This window comes from Rutilus rutilus (genome assembly GCF_951802725.1).
Source record: "Rutilus rutilus genome assembly, chromosome: 23".
Lineage (NCBI taxonomy): Eukaryota > Metazoa > Chordata > Actinopteri > Cypriniformes > Leuciscidae > Rutilus > Rutilus rutilus.
Window position 1 is genome coordinate 14,799,673 of NC_140233.1, and position 21,766 is coordinate 14,821,438.

The 21,766-nt window shown below is 36.4% G+C and overlaps 3 protein-coding genes across 6 annotated transcripts in view; all 3 read left to right on the top strand.

The window, feature by feature from the left end:
- Window positions 1-819: 819 nt before the first annotated feature.
- On the top strand, window positions 820-3,563 carry LOC311283294 (troponin I, slow skeletal muscle-like; the record flags this gene model as incomplete). Its single annotated transcript, XM_084397646.1, has 6 exons — window positions 820-825; window positions 2,029-2,118; window positions 2,231-2,362; window positions 2,437-2,526; window positions 2,624-2,797; window positions 3,094-3,563. The coding sequence occupies 6 exons, from the start codon at window positions 820-822 to the stop codon at window positions 3,181-3,183; spliced, it is 582 nt and encodes a 193-aa protein (XP_084253772.1). The 3' UTR covers window positions 3,184-3,563.
- Window positions 3,564-3,874: 311 nt separating this feature from the next.
- bpgm (2,3-bisphosphoglycerate mutase) lies at window positions 3,875-6,901 on the top strand. Its single transcript, XM_084396877.1, has 3 exons — window positions 3,875-3,954; window positions 4,961-5,583; window positions 6,266-6,901. Exons 2-3 carry the CDS (start codon window positions 4,983-4,985, stop codon window positions 6,442-6,444), a joined length of 780 nt encoding a protein of 259 aa, XP_084253003.1. The 5' UTR covers window positions 3,875-3,954; window positions 4,961-4,982; the 3' UTR covers window positions 6,445-6,901.
- A 3,080-nt stretch (window positions 6,902-9,981) lies between these two features.
- The window catches only part of cald1b (caldesmon 1b), a 29,888-nt gene continuing 18,103 nt past the window's right edge, over window positions 9,982-21,766 (top strand). For 2 of the 4 annotated variants that reach the window (XM_084396881.1, XM_084396883.1), the window contains exons 1-2: window positions 9,983-10,064; window positions 20,436-20,546. In XM_084396881.1, the coding sequence (XP_084253007.1) occupies window positions 20,467-20,546 (80 nt within the window). In that variant the 5' untranslated portion in view covers window positions 9,983-10,064; window positions 20,436-20,466. Of the gene's footprint in view, window positions 10,065-14,870; window positions 14,973-20,435; window positions 20,547-21,766 lie in introns of those variants that run through there. The other 2 variants (XM_084396884.1, XM_084396882.1) reach the window with 2 other exon arrangements.

Genomic DNA, 21,766 nt, shown 5'->3' on the forward strand with positions numbered 1-21,766 from the left:
TATTAACTTTAGTTTATAAAAAATAAAACTATTTATTGTTAGCCTAGTTCATGTTAGCTCAGGTCCATTAAATAATATGAACAAATACAACAACTTTAGATTTTCATAATCTACTAGTCTGAAAATGTTGAAATTAACATTAACTAAGATTAATAAATGCTTTATCTTTCATTGTTAGTTAATTAACTAATGTCGTTAACTACTGTTAACAAATTGAACCTTATTGTAAAGTGTTATGTACTGATACAGTACTGGCCTTGAATGCCGAAAAAAGAATCCGATCAGTAAATCCAAATTTACTGTTGTTTTTCAAATTAAAAGCTCTTTCTATGCATTTTGTCATATTTAATACAGCTGCAGTTCTTCTTTTAAACTATTGATGGCAGCCTGCAACAACATACTGTATCAGGAAGAAGAAAAACCCAGAATGTCACTCTATTACGCTTAAGGTCCCTTATTGATGGTTGATTCATATAGCCTATAAAATATATACATTAAAATATCATATAATTTCAGATCTGAATTTTTAATAGAATTTAGGAAAATATGACAATATCATTGTCACGGGTTAGGTGGCTGTAATCAAGCTCACGGCGAAGGAGATACTATAGGAGACTTTAATTCAATACTTAAACAAGGAAACATACAACCACATAACATTGAGAACTAAAATATGATACAAGACATGTAACAGGGCTTAAATACACAGAGAACAGATAAGGGAAACGAGACACAGCTGGGGCAAATTAACTCAATGACAGTAACCATAGTAACTAATGAAGGAGTGGCTAGAAACTGAACAATGATCAGAGGAAGAGCATGCAGGTGAGGGCCAGGGAGGATGATGGGAAATGTAGTGACCGTGACAGTAATATTCCTACATAAAATGTCTTCACAAATTGTTCCCTTTCAAATTGGATATGATATGATTAACCTTTTCCTGTAAAGTCTTAAGATATGTGGCTATCATACTGTTCTTTTCCCAAGATATACAGTACAAACTGTATGGAAAGAACAAACTCCAAAGTACAGTATACTCCAAAAAGAACAATTGTACATGAAACTTAAATTTAGTACAGATTAAATGATAAGACCAGTGTTGGGGAAAGTTACCTTTAAAAGTAATGCTACAATATTGCGTAACTCCATAAAAAGGTAACTAATTGTGTTATGCAAAGTTATGTGTTACATTACTTTTGCGTTACTTTTTCTCACCTGTTCTGGGCTTGCTTTTTTGTATTTTAATAACAAAAAAAGTTATATTTTTGGCAAATGGCCCTTTCACACCAAAAGTAATGCATAACTAGTTACTTGAAAAAAGTAATCTGATTACATAGCCCTCAACACTGGATAAGACTCATTGTAAGACACACATGTACACCGGACACATATAGTCTCATTAATCCTGGAGTATTGTTGTGCTCACCCTTAGTCTACATAACACAAAGTACAGCACCAGCTGCTCTGAAGCCTGGGATGCGAGGCATTTGACAATGATTATGGTGCGGACAGTGGTCTATTTTAGTGAGCCTCTCATGAGTGCATCAGAATCTATAAATCTGCTGTTTCTTCCCTTTGGCCAAAACAAAGTCATACTTCCATCATCTGAGAGGTAAGGACCTTAAGGTTATGACAACTTCTAGACATTAATGCGTATAAGATAGATATAGTAGTTGTAGATTTCTTAGCATCTTACCTTTTTCTCATTGACATTACATCAGAATGTACCTTGTTTTTAGTTTAATATTGTTTTAGATTTTGTTTTAGAAGTCTTCTTTTTCTTTTCATTTGTTAAACCTCCAGGAAAAAACAAAGGCACTAACATGTCTGAAGCAACGTAAGTATTTTAGGAACTTTTTATTATTATTATTTTAAAAATATTATGTTATGGAAATGATAAAATAATAAATATCTGATAGAAATTATACATCTATTTATATGTTAAATATATGTGTTTTCTTTCCTGGCTCTATCTATGTCAGTCCGGTGAGCATTTAAACACTGCATTTAACACATTAAACATTGCAGCTGGCAGGGTCACAATGTTGTTCATTTCATATCGGCTCTCTTCTTCAGAGAAAGCCCAAGATTTCAGCATCTCGGCGGTTATTTTTAAAGGTTAGTATCTATTTTTGTGCATAATCATTTTATGTATGAATATATTTTAAAGCAACTACTATGATGTGCATGTGAATATATGGCTATGCATCCTCATTTTCATGCATTGCAGACCAAAATACTGAAAAAGGCCAGCATACTGCTGGCGGAGGAGAAGGAACAGAAAGAGATTGAGCGAGAGCAAATGCTCAGTGAGAGAGCTCCTCCAATCAAACTGTCTGGAATGTCCATACAGGACCTACAGGTTGCTATTCTTTAGTCTTTTGTCAGAATTCCTTTGACAATGTTCTTTCTTACATGCTGATGCTCTGCTTACAGAATCTGTGCAAAGACCTTCATCAAAAAATTGATGTTGTTGACGAGGAACGATATGACATTGAATCTAAAGTTGGCAAACATGACAAGGAGGTACTTTCTTTTTTTTTTGCTTTAAAACTGCATTAAAAATACCTAAACGTAAAAGCATTAATCGATGCATTCATTTACATTGCTGCTTTTGGTATAGATCGCAGAATTAAACCACAAAATCTTTGAGCTGAAGGGTAAAATGAAGAGACCTGCCCTGAAGAGAGTGAGGGTGTCTGCGGATGCCATGCTGGGGGCTCTGTTAGGTGCCAGACACAAGGAATCCATCGACTTTAAAGCTAACCTCAAGACTGTGAAGAAGGAGGAGGAAAAGGTAATACATTTAATCAACACATCTATCAATATCATACTCAGACTTTATGGATTCAGTGCTTTTTTGTTTGTTTATTCATCAATAATCATATAATAATAATTAATCATTTTAAAATTATTTTAAAACTTTTATTTGAATAAAATGTATATGTATTGTTTTGTTTTATTATTTATTCAGTATTAACAATGCATTGCATTTTTAATGTGCACTCTCTATGGCTCAAGAAAACATGACATTGTTGTAAATACAAGTAAGAACAGTTAATAATAATATGCATTTACATGTAATCCACACAGAAAGAGGAAGTGACCGACTGGCGTAAAAATGTGGATGCCATGTCAGGCATGGAGGGCAGGAAGAAGCTGTTTGCGGGACCAACTTCTTAATAATTTATTTATCATTCATTATTTCACATATTAAATGTGAACTGAAGGCTATTTAAACACCAATATTTAACTGCTATTTAATTGTGGTTTTGTGTTTGTTTTATTGCACAAACAGCTGGATGAATGAAAAAACAAGAGAAATTAATTCACAAAGCAGCTATTGTTTGTATTGCTATTGTTATAACCACAGTTATCAATTCAAATAGCCTATTGAAAATTATGTGCTTTATGACACATATAAAACATTTATTTATGTTAATATATGATTATTATATAATTGCATTTGTCATTATATAATAATGTTTATATTGTAACGAGATGTATATGTGATCAGATGTGTGAATATTGAGGAACAATAAAGCTTTCACTGTTTTCACAGGTATTTCCAGGTTTTCTGACTCTGTAAGAGTTTTCTGGCAGCAAATACCACTTTCCCGTATTATATATTCAAGAAATTCTAACACATTTGAAATAAAGTAACTGGGCCTACCTGATAAATTAGGTGAATAAGGTTGTAATCATATACAAATTACTCCTTTATTAAATTGAACTACGGTTCTATTTGGATATGACGTTATCAACCTCAAAACAACGGCAGTTCCGATTCGCCACTGTCCGGTTAAACACGCCTACTTGCGGCGAATCACGCATTTGATTGGCTGAAGGAAGTGTCAATCAATCAAACGATTTCCTCGCGTTTTTGATGCTGCTGCTGATAGTTCCTGTTGCAGGGCTGCAGCTACTCTGGGCTGGGCGGTTTCTAATCTGAAGGTGAGCATGTAGTAATTCATAGTCATTTTCAATGCTCACAGCTTCTTTCATCTTCACTTAGATTTATGATTAATTTAAGCAGATAAGTAACTTACGTTTTTGCGTGCACGGTACGATTTCATTGTTATGAAATGCTAGCAGGCTAGTTCTGTTGTGTTATAACTTCCAGTAACGTAGTATGATCGCTACTGTTTTTATTTTTCAGTTCGCTATTTAGATGCTTCTACATTTTATCCTGCGAATGCAATATATTTTTTTTCTATTTAGCGTTTATATATTAGAGTTGGTCAGAGCTGGTTAGATCATTTACTAAATTAGAATTGACATTTAGTTCATGACCCTTAACCTTCCAGTTCCGTTCTCCAGATAGATTGATGCAGGGTGACTATATTTAAGTTTGTTATATTTAAAGTTAAATGTCATTCTACAACTAACTGGAACTCATTATCATGTTTTATATTGCATGTACATACTGTACTAAATAAGTCTATTATGCCCATATTTTAATTATATAGTGCTTTTGACAGATTTTTTCAAAAGCAGCTTTACAGAAGACCATACCTTAAAGGGTTAGTTCATTATTTACTCATGTCGTTCCAAACCCGTAAGACCTTCGTTCATCTTCGGATCACAAATGAAGATATTTTTGATGAAATCCGAGAGGTTTAGTCAGCAACACAATTACCACTTTCAAGGCCCAGAAAGGTAGTAAAGACATTCTTAAAATAGTCCATGTGACTACAGTGGTTCAATCTTAATTTTATGAAGCAACGAGAATACTTCTGCGCAAAAAACAAACAAAAATAATGATTTTATTCAACAATTTCTTCTCTTCCGTGTCAGTCTCTGACTCTGTTAACGTGACACGCATGCGTGTGATGCTGACGCAGGAGCCGGCCAACACTGAGACAGCGTTCTGACGTAGAACCTGGAAGCAATTTTCAAGCAATAATCAAGCAGTTGAGATTTGTCATAGAGTATATATCTGCATGTGCATCTCTTTCAGGCTTCCACACTGCCTTTTCTGGATGTCCAAATACAAACTCTTCCTGCTCCGGCATGGGGAGGGGGCCTGGAACAAGGAGAACCGCTTCTGCAGCTGGGTGGACCAGAAACTGAGCGAGAACGGGGTGGTGGAAGCCCAAGAATGCGGCAGGCTCCTGAAAAAGCAGGGGTATCAATTCGACCAGGTTTTTACCTCCTTACTGAGCCGTTCCATCCAGACAGCCTGGTTGGTGCTGGAGGCCATGGGAGAAGAGTGGGTCCCGGTCACCAAATCCTGGAGGTTAAACGAACGGCATTACGGTGCCCTGATCGGCCTCAATCGGGCCGAGATGGCGTTGAACCACGGCGAGGAACGGGTTAAACTGTGGAGGCGTAGCTATGATATCACGCCGCCCCACATTCATGAGTCACATCCCTATTACGCCGAAATTTACAATGACCGCCGATACAGTACCTGTGACGTTCCGAAAGAGGAACTGCCCACAACGGAAAGTCTGAAGGAAGTGTTGGACAGACTTCTTCCTTACTGGAATGATGTCATTGTACCTGTGATCAAGAGTGGCCAGACGGTCCTCATCTCTGCACACGGCAACAGCTGCAGGGCTTTGCTGAAACATTTGGAAGGTGAAATATATATATTTTTTTCAGTGTGCTTTTTTAAACAGTTTTTATACCAGTAGGGACCAGCTGGAGCATGAAAAGAAATGAAAGTTCTGTTGTCACTTACCTTCATGTTGTTCCCTAATGTTATTTCTTCTGTGGAACACAAAATAAGATATTTTGTCCATACAGTGAAAGTCAGTGGCATCCGGTGTTCATTACATGAACAAATACACATTAAACATTCTTAAAAATATCTTCTTTTGAAAATTATGCTGAAAATTCAGCTTTGCATCACAGGAATAAATTACATTTTGAAATACAATCAAATAACGTTAAATTGCAAGAATACAGTATTTCACAATTTTACTGTATTTTAATGAAATGCAGCCTTGTGAGCCACAAAAGCCTTCTTTAAAAAATCTTACAGACCTCAAACTTTTGAACATTAGTGTACCATATAGGCCTTCAGTTAATCCTAAACATAAAAAACAATCAAATGCAAGTTATAAAACACTAAATTGCTCTTAATCCTGTTTTTATTTAATATTCTATCATTTTAATAGCTTGTTTTTAAACCTTATCAATAATAAAGCATAGAAAGTGGACAGTAATAGGCCTACCAATAAAGTTGGTATTAAAACATAAACCTAAAATAATTTAATATGCTAATTAATGTACATGCTTTTGCTGTGTTTCTCAACAGATATATCGGAAACTGACATCGTCAATGTAACGCTGCCCACTGGAGTTCCAGTCTTACTGGAGATGGATGAAAATCTTCGACCGGTCAAGCCACGCCAGCTCCTGGGCGACCAGGCCAAAATTCAGGCGGCCATCAAAAAGGTGGAGGATCAAGGGAAGGTTAATGCAGAAAATAAATAAGGGTTTTCTTGAGGAAAAATGTCAGAATCTTCAGATAGGAATTGTTCACACAGAAAGGTCATTAGTCGTTCAGTATGTCCTGAAGCACTGTCCGAGGTAGGCTTTCTGTTTAGAGTGGTATTTTAAGAGTCTAGAAGAGTTATATGTCAATATTTTGAATCCAGGCAATGGTTACTGATCCCAAATGCAGACTTGCTGCATATATTTTGTCACAGCAGGAGGTCTGTAGACCAAATAATGAAGTAGATGCTGATATAACATTATTTTTTGAATGATAATTTAATGTGGTGTTATTTTTTGTTAACTCTTGTATTTGAGCCTGTTATTTTTATTATCTATGGATTTTAGGCCACAGAAAACCAGTGCCTTCCTTTGGGTAAAAATAGCATCCGTCAGTTGTTTTCTAATAGAATTTGTTATTGTAGGTCAATACAAATGTTTAACAAATTCTATATTTAAAAAAAAAAATTGTATATATATACTGTATACTACCATTCAAAAGTTTGGGGTTGGTTAGAAAATGTTTTTAATGTTTTTGAGAGAACTCTCATGTTTTATTTGATCAAAAATACAGTAATATTCTGAAATATTACAAGTTAAAATAACTGCATACTATAATATAATGTGAATTTTCAGCATAATTACTCCAGTCTTCAGTGTCAAATGATCCTTTTCAAGAAACGTGTCTTATTCTCATCAGTGCTGAAAACAGTTGTGCTGCTTAATATTTTTGTGGAAATTGTGACACAGAATTCTCTGATAAATATAAAGTTAAAAAAGAACAACATTTACTTGAAATAGAAATATTTTTTAACATTATAATATTTAATGTGTCATTGCTGAATAAAATATAAACAAGCACAAATTACTCACTCCACTGTCTGGACTTCTAAGGCACAGACTAACCCTAATGTTATTGGATTCGTATTCATAATCCACAAATCAGTTTTATTAAGCTTAATATTTATATATATATATCAAATAGAGACTCAATTGGATGTCTGAAGGATAATTTTAAATAATTAAATATGTGTGTTATATACTACAGGTAGCATATTTTGGACGGAATTATTTAAAAAAGGTCATTTTGTTTTTGTCTAATGTATTTATTACCATAAATATATTTAAAGATAATATGCGTTAAGATTAACTTGTATTCAGTTTTATCATGCAATGCCAAATGCAGCCAACGCTAACTCTTTCTTAATCTCATCCGACATTAACCAACTCATATACAAAGAAAACCTGGCGAGAAAAACTAAGACATAATTGTGGTTTAGAAAGTCTGTGCACTGTAATACCTCTGTTTGGTTTTTGTGTATTTAATGTTGCTCAACACTGTACTGTATAAGTAAAGAAATGTTATATGTGTGTTGTTTTTGTTATAATATCCATAGTGTCTTTCACTGTTACATGTCTACGTGTTCCATCCCTGTCCGACTATACTATTATTTAACCGTGGCACATCTTATGTAGTTTCACTTTCTTTTTCACCACCCAGAAGCACTGGTCTTCTGGGTTTAGCACATCCCTGATACATTTTCCTGAAAGAATAATATATAAAATAAAGATGACATATAAAAGGGGTTAATGTGTATTTAATGGTGTGTGTGAAAAAGAAGAAAACACCTGAGTTAACCAGGAGGAGGTGCTGCATTGCTACAGTGTTTTCTGAGGAGACATCTCTCCAGTAGATGTTGATCTTAATATAATAGTGGTGGATGGTAAGTTTATTATTATAGAAAGCACTAATGACATAAGGAAACTGATTTTGGTTATTCAATAGGATGTAGCACTTGGCAGAGTACATATTCATTAAACCTAATAGCTCACATTTGTCTTGTTGCGCTGGAATGTTCGAAGAGAGGCACTAAAACATATCCTCATGGTCTCTTTATACATTTGAACATGTTATATGCTCATGGGAAAACATGCCACATCCATCTTCTTCCATGCTTATTAAAAAGTAATGTGATTTTCATTGAGTTTATTTGCTGTGCTATGAAGACGTGACCGGACAGCCAGTTTCTGATTACACGTGATATAAACTCCTCATAAGAAAACATTTGTCATGGACTGAAACATGGATTTGACGGCCCTTGCTTAAGTCTCGAAACAGCACAAAAAGCATTACAGGAATCTGACTAGAAGCTCTGCCAAGGATCTAATTTGAGAACTGTTCTGTTTGGCCGAAGCCTAGAGAGTCCTGGACACGACGTAGCCTCGTCTTCACTGCCAGTCTGAGACCTGTTTCTCTTAAAATGGTTATGGTTAGGACTTTAGCACGGGCTGCTAATGCTAATGCCACTGTCCTGGTTGAGCTCAGAACTATTTATTCCTTCTCTGGCTGCAAACTAATAGGCTAGATGGTCAAGCAGGCAGGTGACAGTATGACGTTCACACCAAGCACATTTACATAAAACATAGACCTTAGTCAGGGTAGTGCCATATTTATTTTTTGATGGGAATAGAAACAAGGCTGTGAGGGATAGAAGTACAGTGCATTTAATGGGTTGCACAACATACCGATTGGTCAGCAGTTAAAATCAGTACACAAAAACCCCATGAAGCAGTTTTAAACATTGCGAGTTGTGAAAATGACGTGATATAGGACTTTTATAAAGTGTGTGCTATGTAGTCTATCCCTCACAGCCTCGTTTTCTTTCACGGTAAATTCAATATGGCGTCTAACCTGACTAAGGTCTATAGCTACCAAATGGCATTTCCACCAAAATATCAGAATTACTTGTTATTGTCAGTAGTAACTTAGTATTTAACCTTTATTATGTTTTTTTTTTTAAGTTTCTCTGATTGTGTCTTGGCCGGTTGCTCAATAATGAGGAGAGAGTGGATCTAAATAACTCACAGTAACACATTTAGAAAAAAAAACAGGCACAAAACAACCAGTATAATCACACTAGGACTAACAATGAAATTAAACATGGGGCTTAAATACACAGACCAAACTAATCACACAATCAACGACAGGTGAAAACAATAGTCAAACAATGAGTAACCATAGAAACTAACAAACACATACAACTGGAAAACCAGGCCATTAGATGGCGATGAACCACTATAGACTGAACACGTGATGTGCATGACATCATCATTTTCAGAGATCCGCATTTTTGTTGTTTACACGGAGACCGTTTCAAAGTGCACGTTTTTGAAAACGGTCTCCGTGTACACAACAAAAAGCAGATCTCTGTACACGTACCCTAAATCTCATAAGATGTTTTGTTTTTCAGTAGGGTTAGTGTAATTTTATTGTAAGTGTAATTTTTCATGCTTTGTTGTTTTGTTTTCATGTAGTTTGTTGGTTAAATGCAAGATGGGTTTTTTTCAGCTAAGATGCAACAAATTGTGTTGGGGGCTATAAAAGTGTAATATATGACACTGATCTATTAGGCTACTTATGGATGGAGGAAAGTGCAGGAAAACTGCTACCAAATGCTTTGAAGTGATGAAGCTCAGCAGAGGCGGAGTCTGAAATGCTGCACATTTTATAAAATGTGGAGTCACGACTCATGCAATTCCTTCAGTGCCCTTTCAGCAGCACGATCACACTTGAAGACTAAATTGGAAAGCGCACTGAAACCTGCTCCAGTCCATTACAGGTAGGGGTTAGAAGCATAGTGCTTCATTTTAGCCTTTTAAAATGTTTTTTAATTTTTTTTTATTAAAATGGACATGCTTTCATTTATAATAATGCTTTTAATGCATACAAACATGCTTCTAATGGCAACATAATTTACAGGAAGTTAAATTTGTTGTCTTTGCAAGACAAATGAATTGTATGAAAAATGTTCTGTTTTCCCCTGTCACTTGCTCCCTTGTCAAGAACATCTGTAGATTCCCTTTGCTTTTAAATTACAGTCCAAGTTAATTGAGGGTCTCACACAAATTCACTAACTACTAGTTGTTTTTAGCATGAGCTCATCCAGCCTTTGGATCTTTCTAATGTGTTTTTTTTTATGTGTGCGTGTGTGTGTGTGTGTGTGTGTGTGTGTGTGTGTGTGTGTGTGTTTGTGTTACATTTAACGGCCAGCTTTTTTAGTACACCTGCATCACAATACTTTAAAATCATTTCTGCTCATTGAGGGGAGACCGGGGCTAGTTCTCACATTCTTTACTCTTTTAGCTCTTGAACATTTTCACTGTTATTTCTTAGGAAAATAGATGCTATTTACACTTTGACCAATAGCGAGGGATACAATTAAATAATAACAATAATAATGTTAGCAAAAACATTATTCCAAAAAAAAATAAAATAATAATAATTACAGTAATAATAATTTTAGCAAAAAAAAATTCATTTTATTAATAATGATATATAATGATAATAATAATTATTATTTCATGTTATTTCCCGGAAAATAGATACTGTTCAGACACTGACCAATAGTGAGGCATGTTCTTATGCTGTATGGGGTCAATTGTCACAACTGAACCTGCCATTAAGCAGCCTATAGGTTTTTATTTTTGTAAAAAAAATTAAAAAAAAATACATATATATATATATATATATATATATATATATAAAAGGTAACATACAAAAATATTTATTTATATATATTTTCATATTTTATTTTTTCATATTTAAACACATTAAATTAATACATAAAAATAATAATGGCCATAAATACATTTCATCTAAATAATAATAATAATAATAATAATAATATAGCCCAAAATTATTTCTCCTATTTTATTAATAATACAATTATTATTATTATTTACAATCATTTATTTCATATACATCATAAAAAAAATTGACCAAAAAATATTTCATGGTGAATGCATGTCATGCGACTTAACTAGCAGGCCTAAATAAACCATTACAGGCATTTTATTTTATTTTTTGTAAATTTTTTTTTTTTTTTGAAGAAATTTTTGAAGTATTATATCCCAGAGTGCAGATCTGGTGACAGATGAAGCAGTGTATGGAATGCACAGCGGCAGTGTGTGTGTTTTGCGCAGCTGAACAGAATCTGGAGGCAATTCAGCACACAGCGATAACAGGGCCTTGGCACAGGCTGCGGGCAGGATGTTAGGAGTACTGCCCTATGTTTCCGGAGTGGGATGGGATCAAGCTTGGGAATGCTGCTGGCCCTCAGTGCCCAGACTCAGGGGGGAAATCAGAGAGCAAGGGATGCTGGGTCAGCAGGGGCCTATTAAGGATCAGGTAGAATCATTGTGCTCAAAGGAATCATCCAACAACATGGAACGAGACATTGATATTCAAACTGGTTGCTTTGATTGGCAGAAATTCCAGTATGAATATTCAAAAATAAAAAAGGATATTTAAAAATCACAATCACCCATTACATTTTCTGTTGAAACCTCCTGTCAGCTTAATCCTGACATGTGTGAGTGAATTGGACATGAACCAGACTATGCACTCAAAGTAATCTATAGTTATTTCAGTTGTGCTAGAAGCTGGATTTGGACTTTTAGAACCATTCGTAGTTAAATATATAACGAGACACAATTCCTTAGACTGCTCATTTAATACACAGTTCATTGCTGCCAGATGTTGAAAAGCAGGTAATTTGAAGACACATTTTCCATAGTGCTGCCTTGAATTATGCAGCAAACACTTTGGGATGGAATTATATATATTGGAACTGGAGTGTACCACTTAACCAAAGATGATGGACAATTGGCACATGTAGCATTCCCAAGGCGTGAGGTCAGAGTAAAACGAACCTGAACTTTCTTAGGGTAGGTCCATCAAAAATATGTATGGGGAAGTTTGCAGCTGTTTTGTGCGCAAGGCCGAAATCCCGAATTCCGTTTTGAGGTTTACTCCTTGAATGTGTTCCATCGCAACATACTGTTTATCATACGTTATCCAGGCGTCAAGCTGTGGAAAAGCTTTGACGCTGGAGCGCGCGTGTGCCAAGTCAGGTCTTTTCCTTACATGGTATAAGCCACTAGGCATGAGACCATCTCCTTTCCGACACATGTGGATCTGTCTGGCCATGATCAATGTCTTGTTGCCCAGGAAATTTGGAATGTGTTTAACTGCAATTGAGGTTCCTTTCCGAGCATCTCAGTGTTCTGTAGTCCAACACCACTGAGGATTTTACTTGGTAAATTTTTAACATAGTTAAAAGTCGGATCATTCTTACCTTTTTTGGGTTGTTTTGCTAAATAAAGACCATTCTTGGTCATAGTCAGCCACCTGTCCAATAGCGCATTGAAACGTTTAAGCTGCTTTAATATTTACTTCAATATGGCATGCTGGAAATGACTGTTTGTGATCATTTGTGCACTCAAAAATATTTATGTCTAAATTTAAGATTAATGTATTTGAATTGGATATTTTAAATAGCAAATTTCCAACCATTTGGTTCACAGTTTTAACATGAATGAACTAATAAACTTAATGTGATACATAACAGCCATACATAAATTAAACAGGTAGGATTTCTGTAATAGTACTAATAAACTGAATGTATTTAAACACAATAACCAGGTTTACATATTTATCATCAATAAAATAAAATAAAATGCAAAGATGCAAATAGTTAATAATAAACCATGCCATAATTTTTTGCCATAACGTTTCATTTATGTATGACTGACAAATATGCATCACATTAAGTTTATTCGTTTTTTTATGTAATCCAAATGGAAAAGGAAATTGTATATGAAATTCAAATCAATAAATCTTAAATTTTGAGGGTAGGAAGCACAGATCTGATTATAATCAAAAACATTCTTGTTTGACTCACGCAGCTTGAGGGGGTCTGCTGGAATGCATTAAATGGACAAAAGTCTGCAAATGGTTCCTCTTTGCATGCTAGTGAGAGTTTGAGGGAAGGAACTTTGAGAGCCCAAATGCAATATTTTGAAAGAATAGTAACGCAATGGTTCAAAACTTCACTTCACCATATGGCTGCAAGTATGTGCACACAACAGTCAAATGTGCTTGTTGAGCTTTCCGTTTCAAAATCATTGGCATTAAGTTGGTCCTCCTGTTTTGCACTGTAAAAATGAGCAACTGCAAACAGATCAAAAGTAAGAATGTAAGTATATGTAAGTATAAATAGCTAAAACTCACCCTGACATCACAAGACAATTCCTAAACGTAAAAAAAAACTAAAACACAGGAGATCACTAGAGAATAGCACAACACAACTACCAACACAGACGAGACCTGACAAAGGAACACAGGCAACTGAGATACACAAGGGATGATTGACTGAAACAGAACAGGTGTTAACCAATTAAGAACCAAGGAAACTAACTAGCAAATCAGGCAGGCAAACCAGAAACAGGACATAAAGAAACAAAACCAAAACAGAATGGAAGGTGCGTCTGGAAGAGGATATGGGGCATGTGAATGCGAACCGAGGAAAATGACGGTGGGAGAAACCAAGGTGGTAATGATGGTGGAAGGAGCCAGGAAGGATCCAGGAACAGAAGTGGTGATGCAGGAACCCAGAGGACAGCCAGGACAGGCGGAGACTTTGCTAACGACACCAGGGGGACAACTGACATAGACGTGGCCGATGGAAGTGGAGCCCTAGATGCAGACGGAGAGCAGATGGGACCGGGCAACAACGATGGTCCAGGAGACTGAGCCGCAGTGACAAGCGTCCGAGGTGGAGCCAGAGTGCCTGAGGACTAAGGCAAAGCCGGAGGGATGAGGAAGCCCGGTGAAGCTGCAGGGACGATGGTCTCAGGTGGAGCCGAGGGAGGGAGGAGCCATGGCAGAGCTAAGAGGTTGACAGGCCGAGGTGGAGTGATGGGATCAGCGGCTGGAGGCAGAGCCGGGGTATCCACTTGCCTGGGTGACGCTAGAAGACTCGAGGCAAATCCACTCAACAGAGTGGCGTTATTGAGAAGCCGAGGGGCTGAAGGGAACCAGCAGAGGCCGGACTAAATGACTGTATAATATTGAAAGAGGAGGCGGGAGAGGGAGGCTGGGTGGGAACTCTGGAGACATTGGGCTGGGTGGAACCAGCAGGGTCGTAAGAGACTCTGAACGGGACAGAACCAGTGGAAACACTGGAGACTTTGTGCTGGACGGGACCAGCAGGGACGGGAGATTAGGGTAAGCATCCTCCTCTAGCAATACCACAATGACGATGTTGCCGGCTTACACACCTGGTCAGACTCATAGTGGGGCTCAGGCTGGCTGGCTTAGTCCTCTTGTCTGGCTCTGGCTCATGCATCACAACAGGCTCAAGCCCTCCATCTGCGGTGGGCTCTGGTGTCATATCCGTGCTGCAGGGTGATTGCTGGCTGGGCTCTGGGTTCAGAGTGGGGCAGGAAATGATCTCCGCTGAGCAGATGGTGTTTGCTGGTCTATTGTTTTCAAGCACAAACTCTTCAAAATTTCCCCAAGGACCCACACCTGGTAGGCATGCTTTCGTTTCCGCGTTTAAATGTGTGAGGTAGAATGTGCTCAAGGAACGGTCCGGGAAGTTTGTTAAGCACAACAGCACAAAATCTTCAGGTGTGGATCTCGAGGGACTGCTGCTCCTGGTCCATACAGAGCAGTTGGACTGGCGGTAAGTCCATTCTTTATAGGGCTGGTCCTCTGTCAGGGGGTAGTTGTATTGAGAACACACAACGAAGGAGTAGAGAAACAATAATCTTTATAATCCACCAACTAAAACACAGGATATCTCTAGAGAATAACGTAACACATCTACTAACATATGAGACCGGACAATGGAAAAATACACAGGGCTTAAATACACAGGGGATGATTGACTGAAACAGAACAGGTGTTAACTAATTAAGAACCAAGGAAACTAACTAGCAAATCAGGCAGGCAAACTGGGAACAGAACACAGAGAAAACTAAACCAAAACTGATTACACGTGACATTAATATCTTATAATATTACATTTAAAGTTTGTATGTATATATAATATGACTTAAAACTTTCTTGTTATGCTGGTAAATATAGAAATGTATGATATGAAATATATTACATCTATGACTATTTCTAGTGGCTAAAAGGTTGTAGCCCTTGACATAGAACTAGTCGAAGATATATGATGGGGTTATTCTGAAACAGAAGGTTTTCTGTTCTACAAGGGACACAGGTGGAGCTACCCTTAATTCAGGAGGAAATGGGCAGGCCAGAGAGAGAGAGAGAGAGAGAGAGAGAGAGAGAGAATGACTCATTTAGATGATCGAGACCCTACAGTTTAGGACTCTGAGGACAATTTGTGCTCCAGTGCCTCAGGGGTGCACTAAGTAATGCCATTCCCCAAATTTTCAATGTTTAACAGCTGGTGTACAGAAATGAGAGGCATCACACAGAGGCAGAAGGGTGACAGAGGGCAAACCTACTGCCTGTGACCTATTCAAAACATCAAGAGTCATGACTAATCACTGTTATTCTGGTGTTTTTGCTGCTTCTGTTCATTAAAGGATGTCATGATGCAGGCATGTATTTCTCAACTTTCTGTTATGATATTAGCAATCATGCATGAGTTTAAGTGTCTTGATTGCTCCAGGAGTTTGCTTGATATATTATTTGGGGAATAAAAGCTTACATTGCTAGCAATGATATGGTTAACAAGCTGCAACATATTCTTTTTTAGTTATGCTTGCTAACGCACAAAACGTAAACCACTGTACACAAACCCTCTCAAAAAGCAATAAAAGACAAGCATGTATTTGTGCTGGATGTGATATACACTAGTTATTTATAGATACTAGTCTTGCACTCTAAACTGAAGCATCTTTAGCCATTTTTGGTTAAGCAATGCCTCAAAGTGAGCAGCAACTCCATCCTGTTACACGTCATGGTACAAAAGCCTTCGCATATTTATCAGGTCTGACTTTTACGATCCTAGCCACTGATTCAGCACACCTCTGTTTGGGGTTCCCCCGATTTGTGCATCTGGAGATTGGTGTGATGGAAGTAGAGGAGTGAATGGAGAGGGCTTGATTCACTGCCAGTGTACAGCTGCTTCTACTGCCAAGGGCGAGTTGTTCTTGATGTGATTTGAGGTTTTCGTGTAATTGCCAGCACTAATGCTAATTACACATCAAAAAGACGGGTTTAAGAAAAACATAACATCTCACAGCCTCCTTTGATAGTGTGGAATAGAATGACAGACATAAATTAAATCTTGTCATCTTGTCCTCAAAAGTTGTCCAAACATGTAGCTGTAGATGAGCAAATGATCTATTATTCTGGTTTATTGTTTAACTTTAGTGTGTGCGCCGACACGAAGAGCGAGTTGGAAATGATTCAAGACTTTACTCCAACACAAGCTATAGGCTTTATATGATTGTACAGCAAATGGTATCAAAAAGTTAAAAAACGCCTGGATTATCCTATTTTTTAAAGTATACTTATTACATGTCTACTTAAAAATTTTTTATTGGACATAAGATGTTCATTTCAGTTGAAATTATTTTATTATATGAGAAGAAAGAGACCCCAGAGTGATGCTACAGAGATTAAACTATAGCACAGGTACTTCCTAATGTAATAATAATTTCTCATGCTCTGCAGCTACAGGTCTGAATAAGTGAAAAAATCAAGTGGAAAGCAGGTACTCTTAACAGTGACTAGAAAATCATTTCAGCATCTTGCACAGCTCTTGTTGGTTTTGGCTAGGACGTATAGATCCCACCCTGATGTGTATTCTGGCTCCACACATTTGTCCTGTCCGCACGTAATAAAGCTTTATAGAAAACCCACAAGACAGCTCTTTATGTCATTGTAAACGGCTTCACCCAGTCTTACCTGGGTGGTTGCTCTGACTTCCTGACACACAGGCTTCCATTACGGGCTTAAGATACGGTATATACATCTTTTTAATGCGTTTGGACATCATCGTCTAACTGTACTGTAAAATCTGTTTGCGCTTTAGAGCAAAAGCATTATGCTGGTCATAGTAGAGTCTATATTGCATTCAAACACACTCTGGGTAAAGAATGAAAACCATGAAGAGGGCAAATTGCCCAGGACCTGGAATCAGTCACAGATGTGTAAATTAGAATATGTTCTCCGTCTCTGTCATGTGGAAATGATTTGTGGACCCTACGATACTTTGTGGAAGGAAGACTAGACATTGAAAGGGAGTCTGGGAAATGTGTAACATGCCCACTATACCCAAAAGCGTTCTGCAATTTATGAGCAAGAGTTAAAGTGTAGCTTCGCCATTTTCAACCTGCTTTATATTGTTACAATGTAGGTAGTACATGTACGTTAACAACATTTAGTCATTCTCTGTGTGACCTGGACTGAGAAATTCACGTTTATTTCTCAGCAAAAATCCACTGGATGACAAGTAGGGGTAGGTTTATCACTGAAAATTGTATCGCACTTTGTCTACTCTTTGAAAAGCATTATGGTAAAAATGGAGCACTATGACAGAACGGCAGTTTCTTTCAGTTTTTCCCCTCCGTTTGGCATAAAACACAGTGTTCGTTGTCATCCCGTTGGAAATGTTCACTACGAACACAGAGGTTTTTCAGAATTTCCGTCACAGCTTTGCAGCCTTTAGCCACTACCTACAACATGCTGGATGCTTCACTAGTATTTCACTCTAAATCACTCACATTTACTCCGGGAACAAAGTTGACACTATACTAAAAGTTTGCTAAAAAGTACTTCCTACTAAAGCAAGGCAGGATTTGACTGGTAAGCGTCTCTATAGCAGACTGGTGGGAGTGGCCTTGGACGGCAACAAGCCCAGTGCAATATGGGTGTTTTCCAACCTATTTTGCAAAAGGGAAGACAACAGCCTCTTTCCTTACTCTAGTCAGGTATCACCCATTTCAATTTGTTCACCTTTCTACTGCATAATCAGCCACGTTTTATTGAAACCCCCTTTAAGATGAACAGAAAGTGGAAATTAGGTCTAAGAAAATTCCTTCTGCTTTAATTAACCTATATCAGCTATTTTGCATTGGTAAAATTTCTAAAATCGTCAATGTCTCCATTTGTTCCTGAAGTTTTGTTCTAACATACAGAAATAGATTTTTACAAATATATTACAAAAAATATTATTCTGATGCAGTGGGGTTCAAAGGTTTCAGACCAGATAAAAAAATAAAAAAAAAATTCATTAAAACTGATAAACAGTGCAAATAAAGTATTATGATGATGATATTATATAATATTAATTTAATACTACTACATTCAAATTATTCATATATAAAAAAAATTAAACATTGTTTCAGATTTTTGTCATTTCAGAATCATATATATATATATACAGTATATTAGTAAATTAATATAACCTTTGTTATGCTGGTCATTTAAATTCTTAAATTGGCCCTACTTAATTAAATATATTCTTAATGAAAGATTACAGAGACTTAAATTTCTGCAATTACAATTCAATTACCTTTTCTACCAAGGTTTATATGGACCACTTCTTGTCCACTGGTTCCTTTACTAGACAATTGCACAAATTTCATTTGTAAAACTGGCAAAAGTGTTGAAAACTGCATTTTGGTTGCATTTGATGAATGCAGTGAAAAGTGTTCAATTGAAATTCTATCAATTCGCTTATTTGCCACTGGGGTCACCAAAACTTTCTCACACCATGTTATTCAAAAAGCCCAATGCAAATGTAGGAAATTGCATACATATTGTCCTATGCGTAAGTGCAATGCATCAACCCGTGGTCAAAGCACATCAGCCTTCTGTTGACAGATGTGACGGGTTGTAGGCCGAGGTTAAGAGGGTTCAGGAAAGCCGTCTGCTTCTATCACCCAGAAAGCCTTCACATGAGGTCACTATTATAGGACTTTTTCAGTTTATGCACATATGGAGACTCTTTGGACTGGTGCAAGAGCCTTGTTCCTCTGCCTCTGGAGGAAAGCCAAAGTAAACACGCCTGCAGCTCTGGTGGAAGCAGCCGTCCAACAAGTCCACTCACCTCTAGCCTGCTGTCTAGCCCAGCACTCCACACATGTGATGTGGAGAGAAGAACACAGACAAGTGAATTGTCCAATGGAATTTTTCAACTCTATGAAGAAAAGCATTTGTCAAATGACAAAGACAAGAACTTAGCAAATAGACATTAAAGAAACAAGCAACTTTTTAAATGCAATTTAAAATTGTGTTAATTTAATATTTCAAGTGGCAGTATAGATATGCACCCCAAATTTCCACAAATTCAGTTTGGAGCTGCTAGTTAAACACTGAATTACCAAGTTATTATATATTATACCAAAAAAAATGTTTTTGTTTATATTGGTGAAGGCACTTTTTTTTGTCAAATACTCTTTCCTTTGTGCACAATATGATTTGGATTGATATGATTTTTGTCTTTGTCTTTATCAGTTTTCATTATTTCAGTGAATGTAAGCGAATGTGCACTGTTTAACTAAAATTTGCCACTTCCTTAGCTCTGTTAAACAGCTGTTTAGCAATGTGTTGGACATACAATCAGAAAACACAAAACCATGATTTATTTTAATGAAATTCAGAAAATTGATTGTGGTAGCACTTTATTTTACAGTCCTGTTCTGCATGTACATACCATACACTTATAGTAATTGCAATAACTGGGTAATAACTAGCTACTAACCCTGAACATACCACTAAATCTAACCTTAACCCATGTAGTTACCTTATATTACCAAGTACTTTCTTAGGTAAGTACATGAAAGTGCACATTACTGTAAAATAAAGTGCAACCAAAAATGTATATATATATATATATATATATATATATATATATATATATAAATGATACATTTACTGTATGAAGAAAGGTGAGAAAATAGAAAGTGGAAGATATTAAAATTTTTAATATTATTTCCATTAGTAAAAAAGATTAGTGGCAAAATTGAATTTGTGGCAAAGTTTGCCTTTCCTGGTAGTTGTTCCAGGGAAATTGGATCAAGAAACTGGAATGTTGTGGTTGGTCCTGGTGAGTTATGAGCCAAACAGCTGACAGGGAGCGTCTTGACTTTGAATTAGAGTGATCAGGACAGTTCAGGTCTTTATAAATCACACACTTTCTGACTGTCTTCCTCTCTTTCAGCTTGCACCTAAAGAGCTCTGTGTGAATCATCATGGACGAGGACTTTGATTTCGAGCGTCGCAGAGAGTTACGGAGACAGAAGCGAGAAGAAATGCAGCGGGAGGCAGAGAAGTAAGTTACACGGGTTGATTTACACAATGTCTTTACCTCATTTTTTTGAAACACTGAATTTGCTGTCAATCAATTTCACTGTCAATCATCATTTTTAAATGATTCAATAAAATTCAGATCACTGTCATCCCGATGATGAATTGAATACTATTTTAAGCCACAGGAGTGCTGTCTGTAATACTCTGGCCAAGTTGGAGAGGCCTGTGACTGCGTGGTCCAAACAACAGAGCCTCTGCTCGCCTCTCTATTCCTTATAAAGGTTGACATGCTTGTAAATGTCTTCCTACGCTTACGGTGCTTTGTTACACTTGACGGGGCGGTAGAGTAAATCCAGATAATATCTGATTTTAGACAGACGTTCATTGGGTATATATTTTTAAGAGTGCGATGGTTTCTTTCAGACACAGAATGGTGCACTAGTTAGTTGAAACCTCAAAGTTTTACCGCAAAACCTAAGATAAAGAAATTAGAAATTATATTTAGGATAATAAAGCATATTTTTTCTGATTATCCTTGTTTTAATGAAAAAGTAATGATATATGCTATTATTTAAATGTGTAATTTATGATGATTTCAATAAAAATACATTTGTTTTAGTAATTTTGGTAACACTTTACAATAAGGTTCATTTGTTCACATTAGTTATTAGTTATGAGACTTTATTGTAGTTTTCCAATAAAAATCACCTTTAACAATAATGGAACTAAAAAAATTAAAACTTAATGTAACAAGAAAATAATTTTACAATGAAAAAAAAAAAAAAAAATCAGGCTTAATTTTCTTTATGGAAAATATTATTTTTATAATAAAATGTAGAATAAAAAATACTTGTTTAAATATTTTTCTATTTACAAAAGGTGACCTGTGCATTTTGTAAAATTGACCTACTTATCTGTGTAAGAATTTACTTATGATTTCATGTTGCTTTTATAGTAGATACAATGCAGCTCACTAAGGGAGAAATGTTTGTCATTATAAAGAAAAGAGAAATAGCATGCTATTGCATTATGGGTCTTTTGTACACAATAAATGTCAATTATTCTGTGTTTACACTGGGTTTGTATAAACCAGATTAGATTTATTTATGTGTGTCTGTTTTTACTCAAGCCTTCTGTGGAAATCCGTCTTTATTTCAGGAACCGCTTAAAGTCCTTTCCAGCAGCAAACATCAACGTTCTTGTGTAATATAAAAAGTATGTACATTTAGAATGGTCATTTAA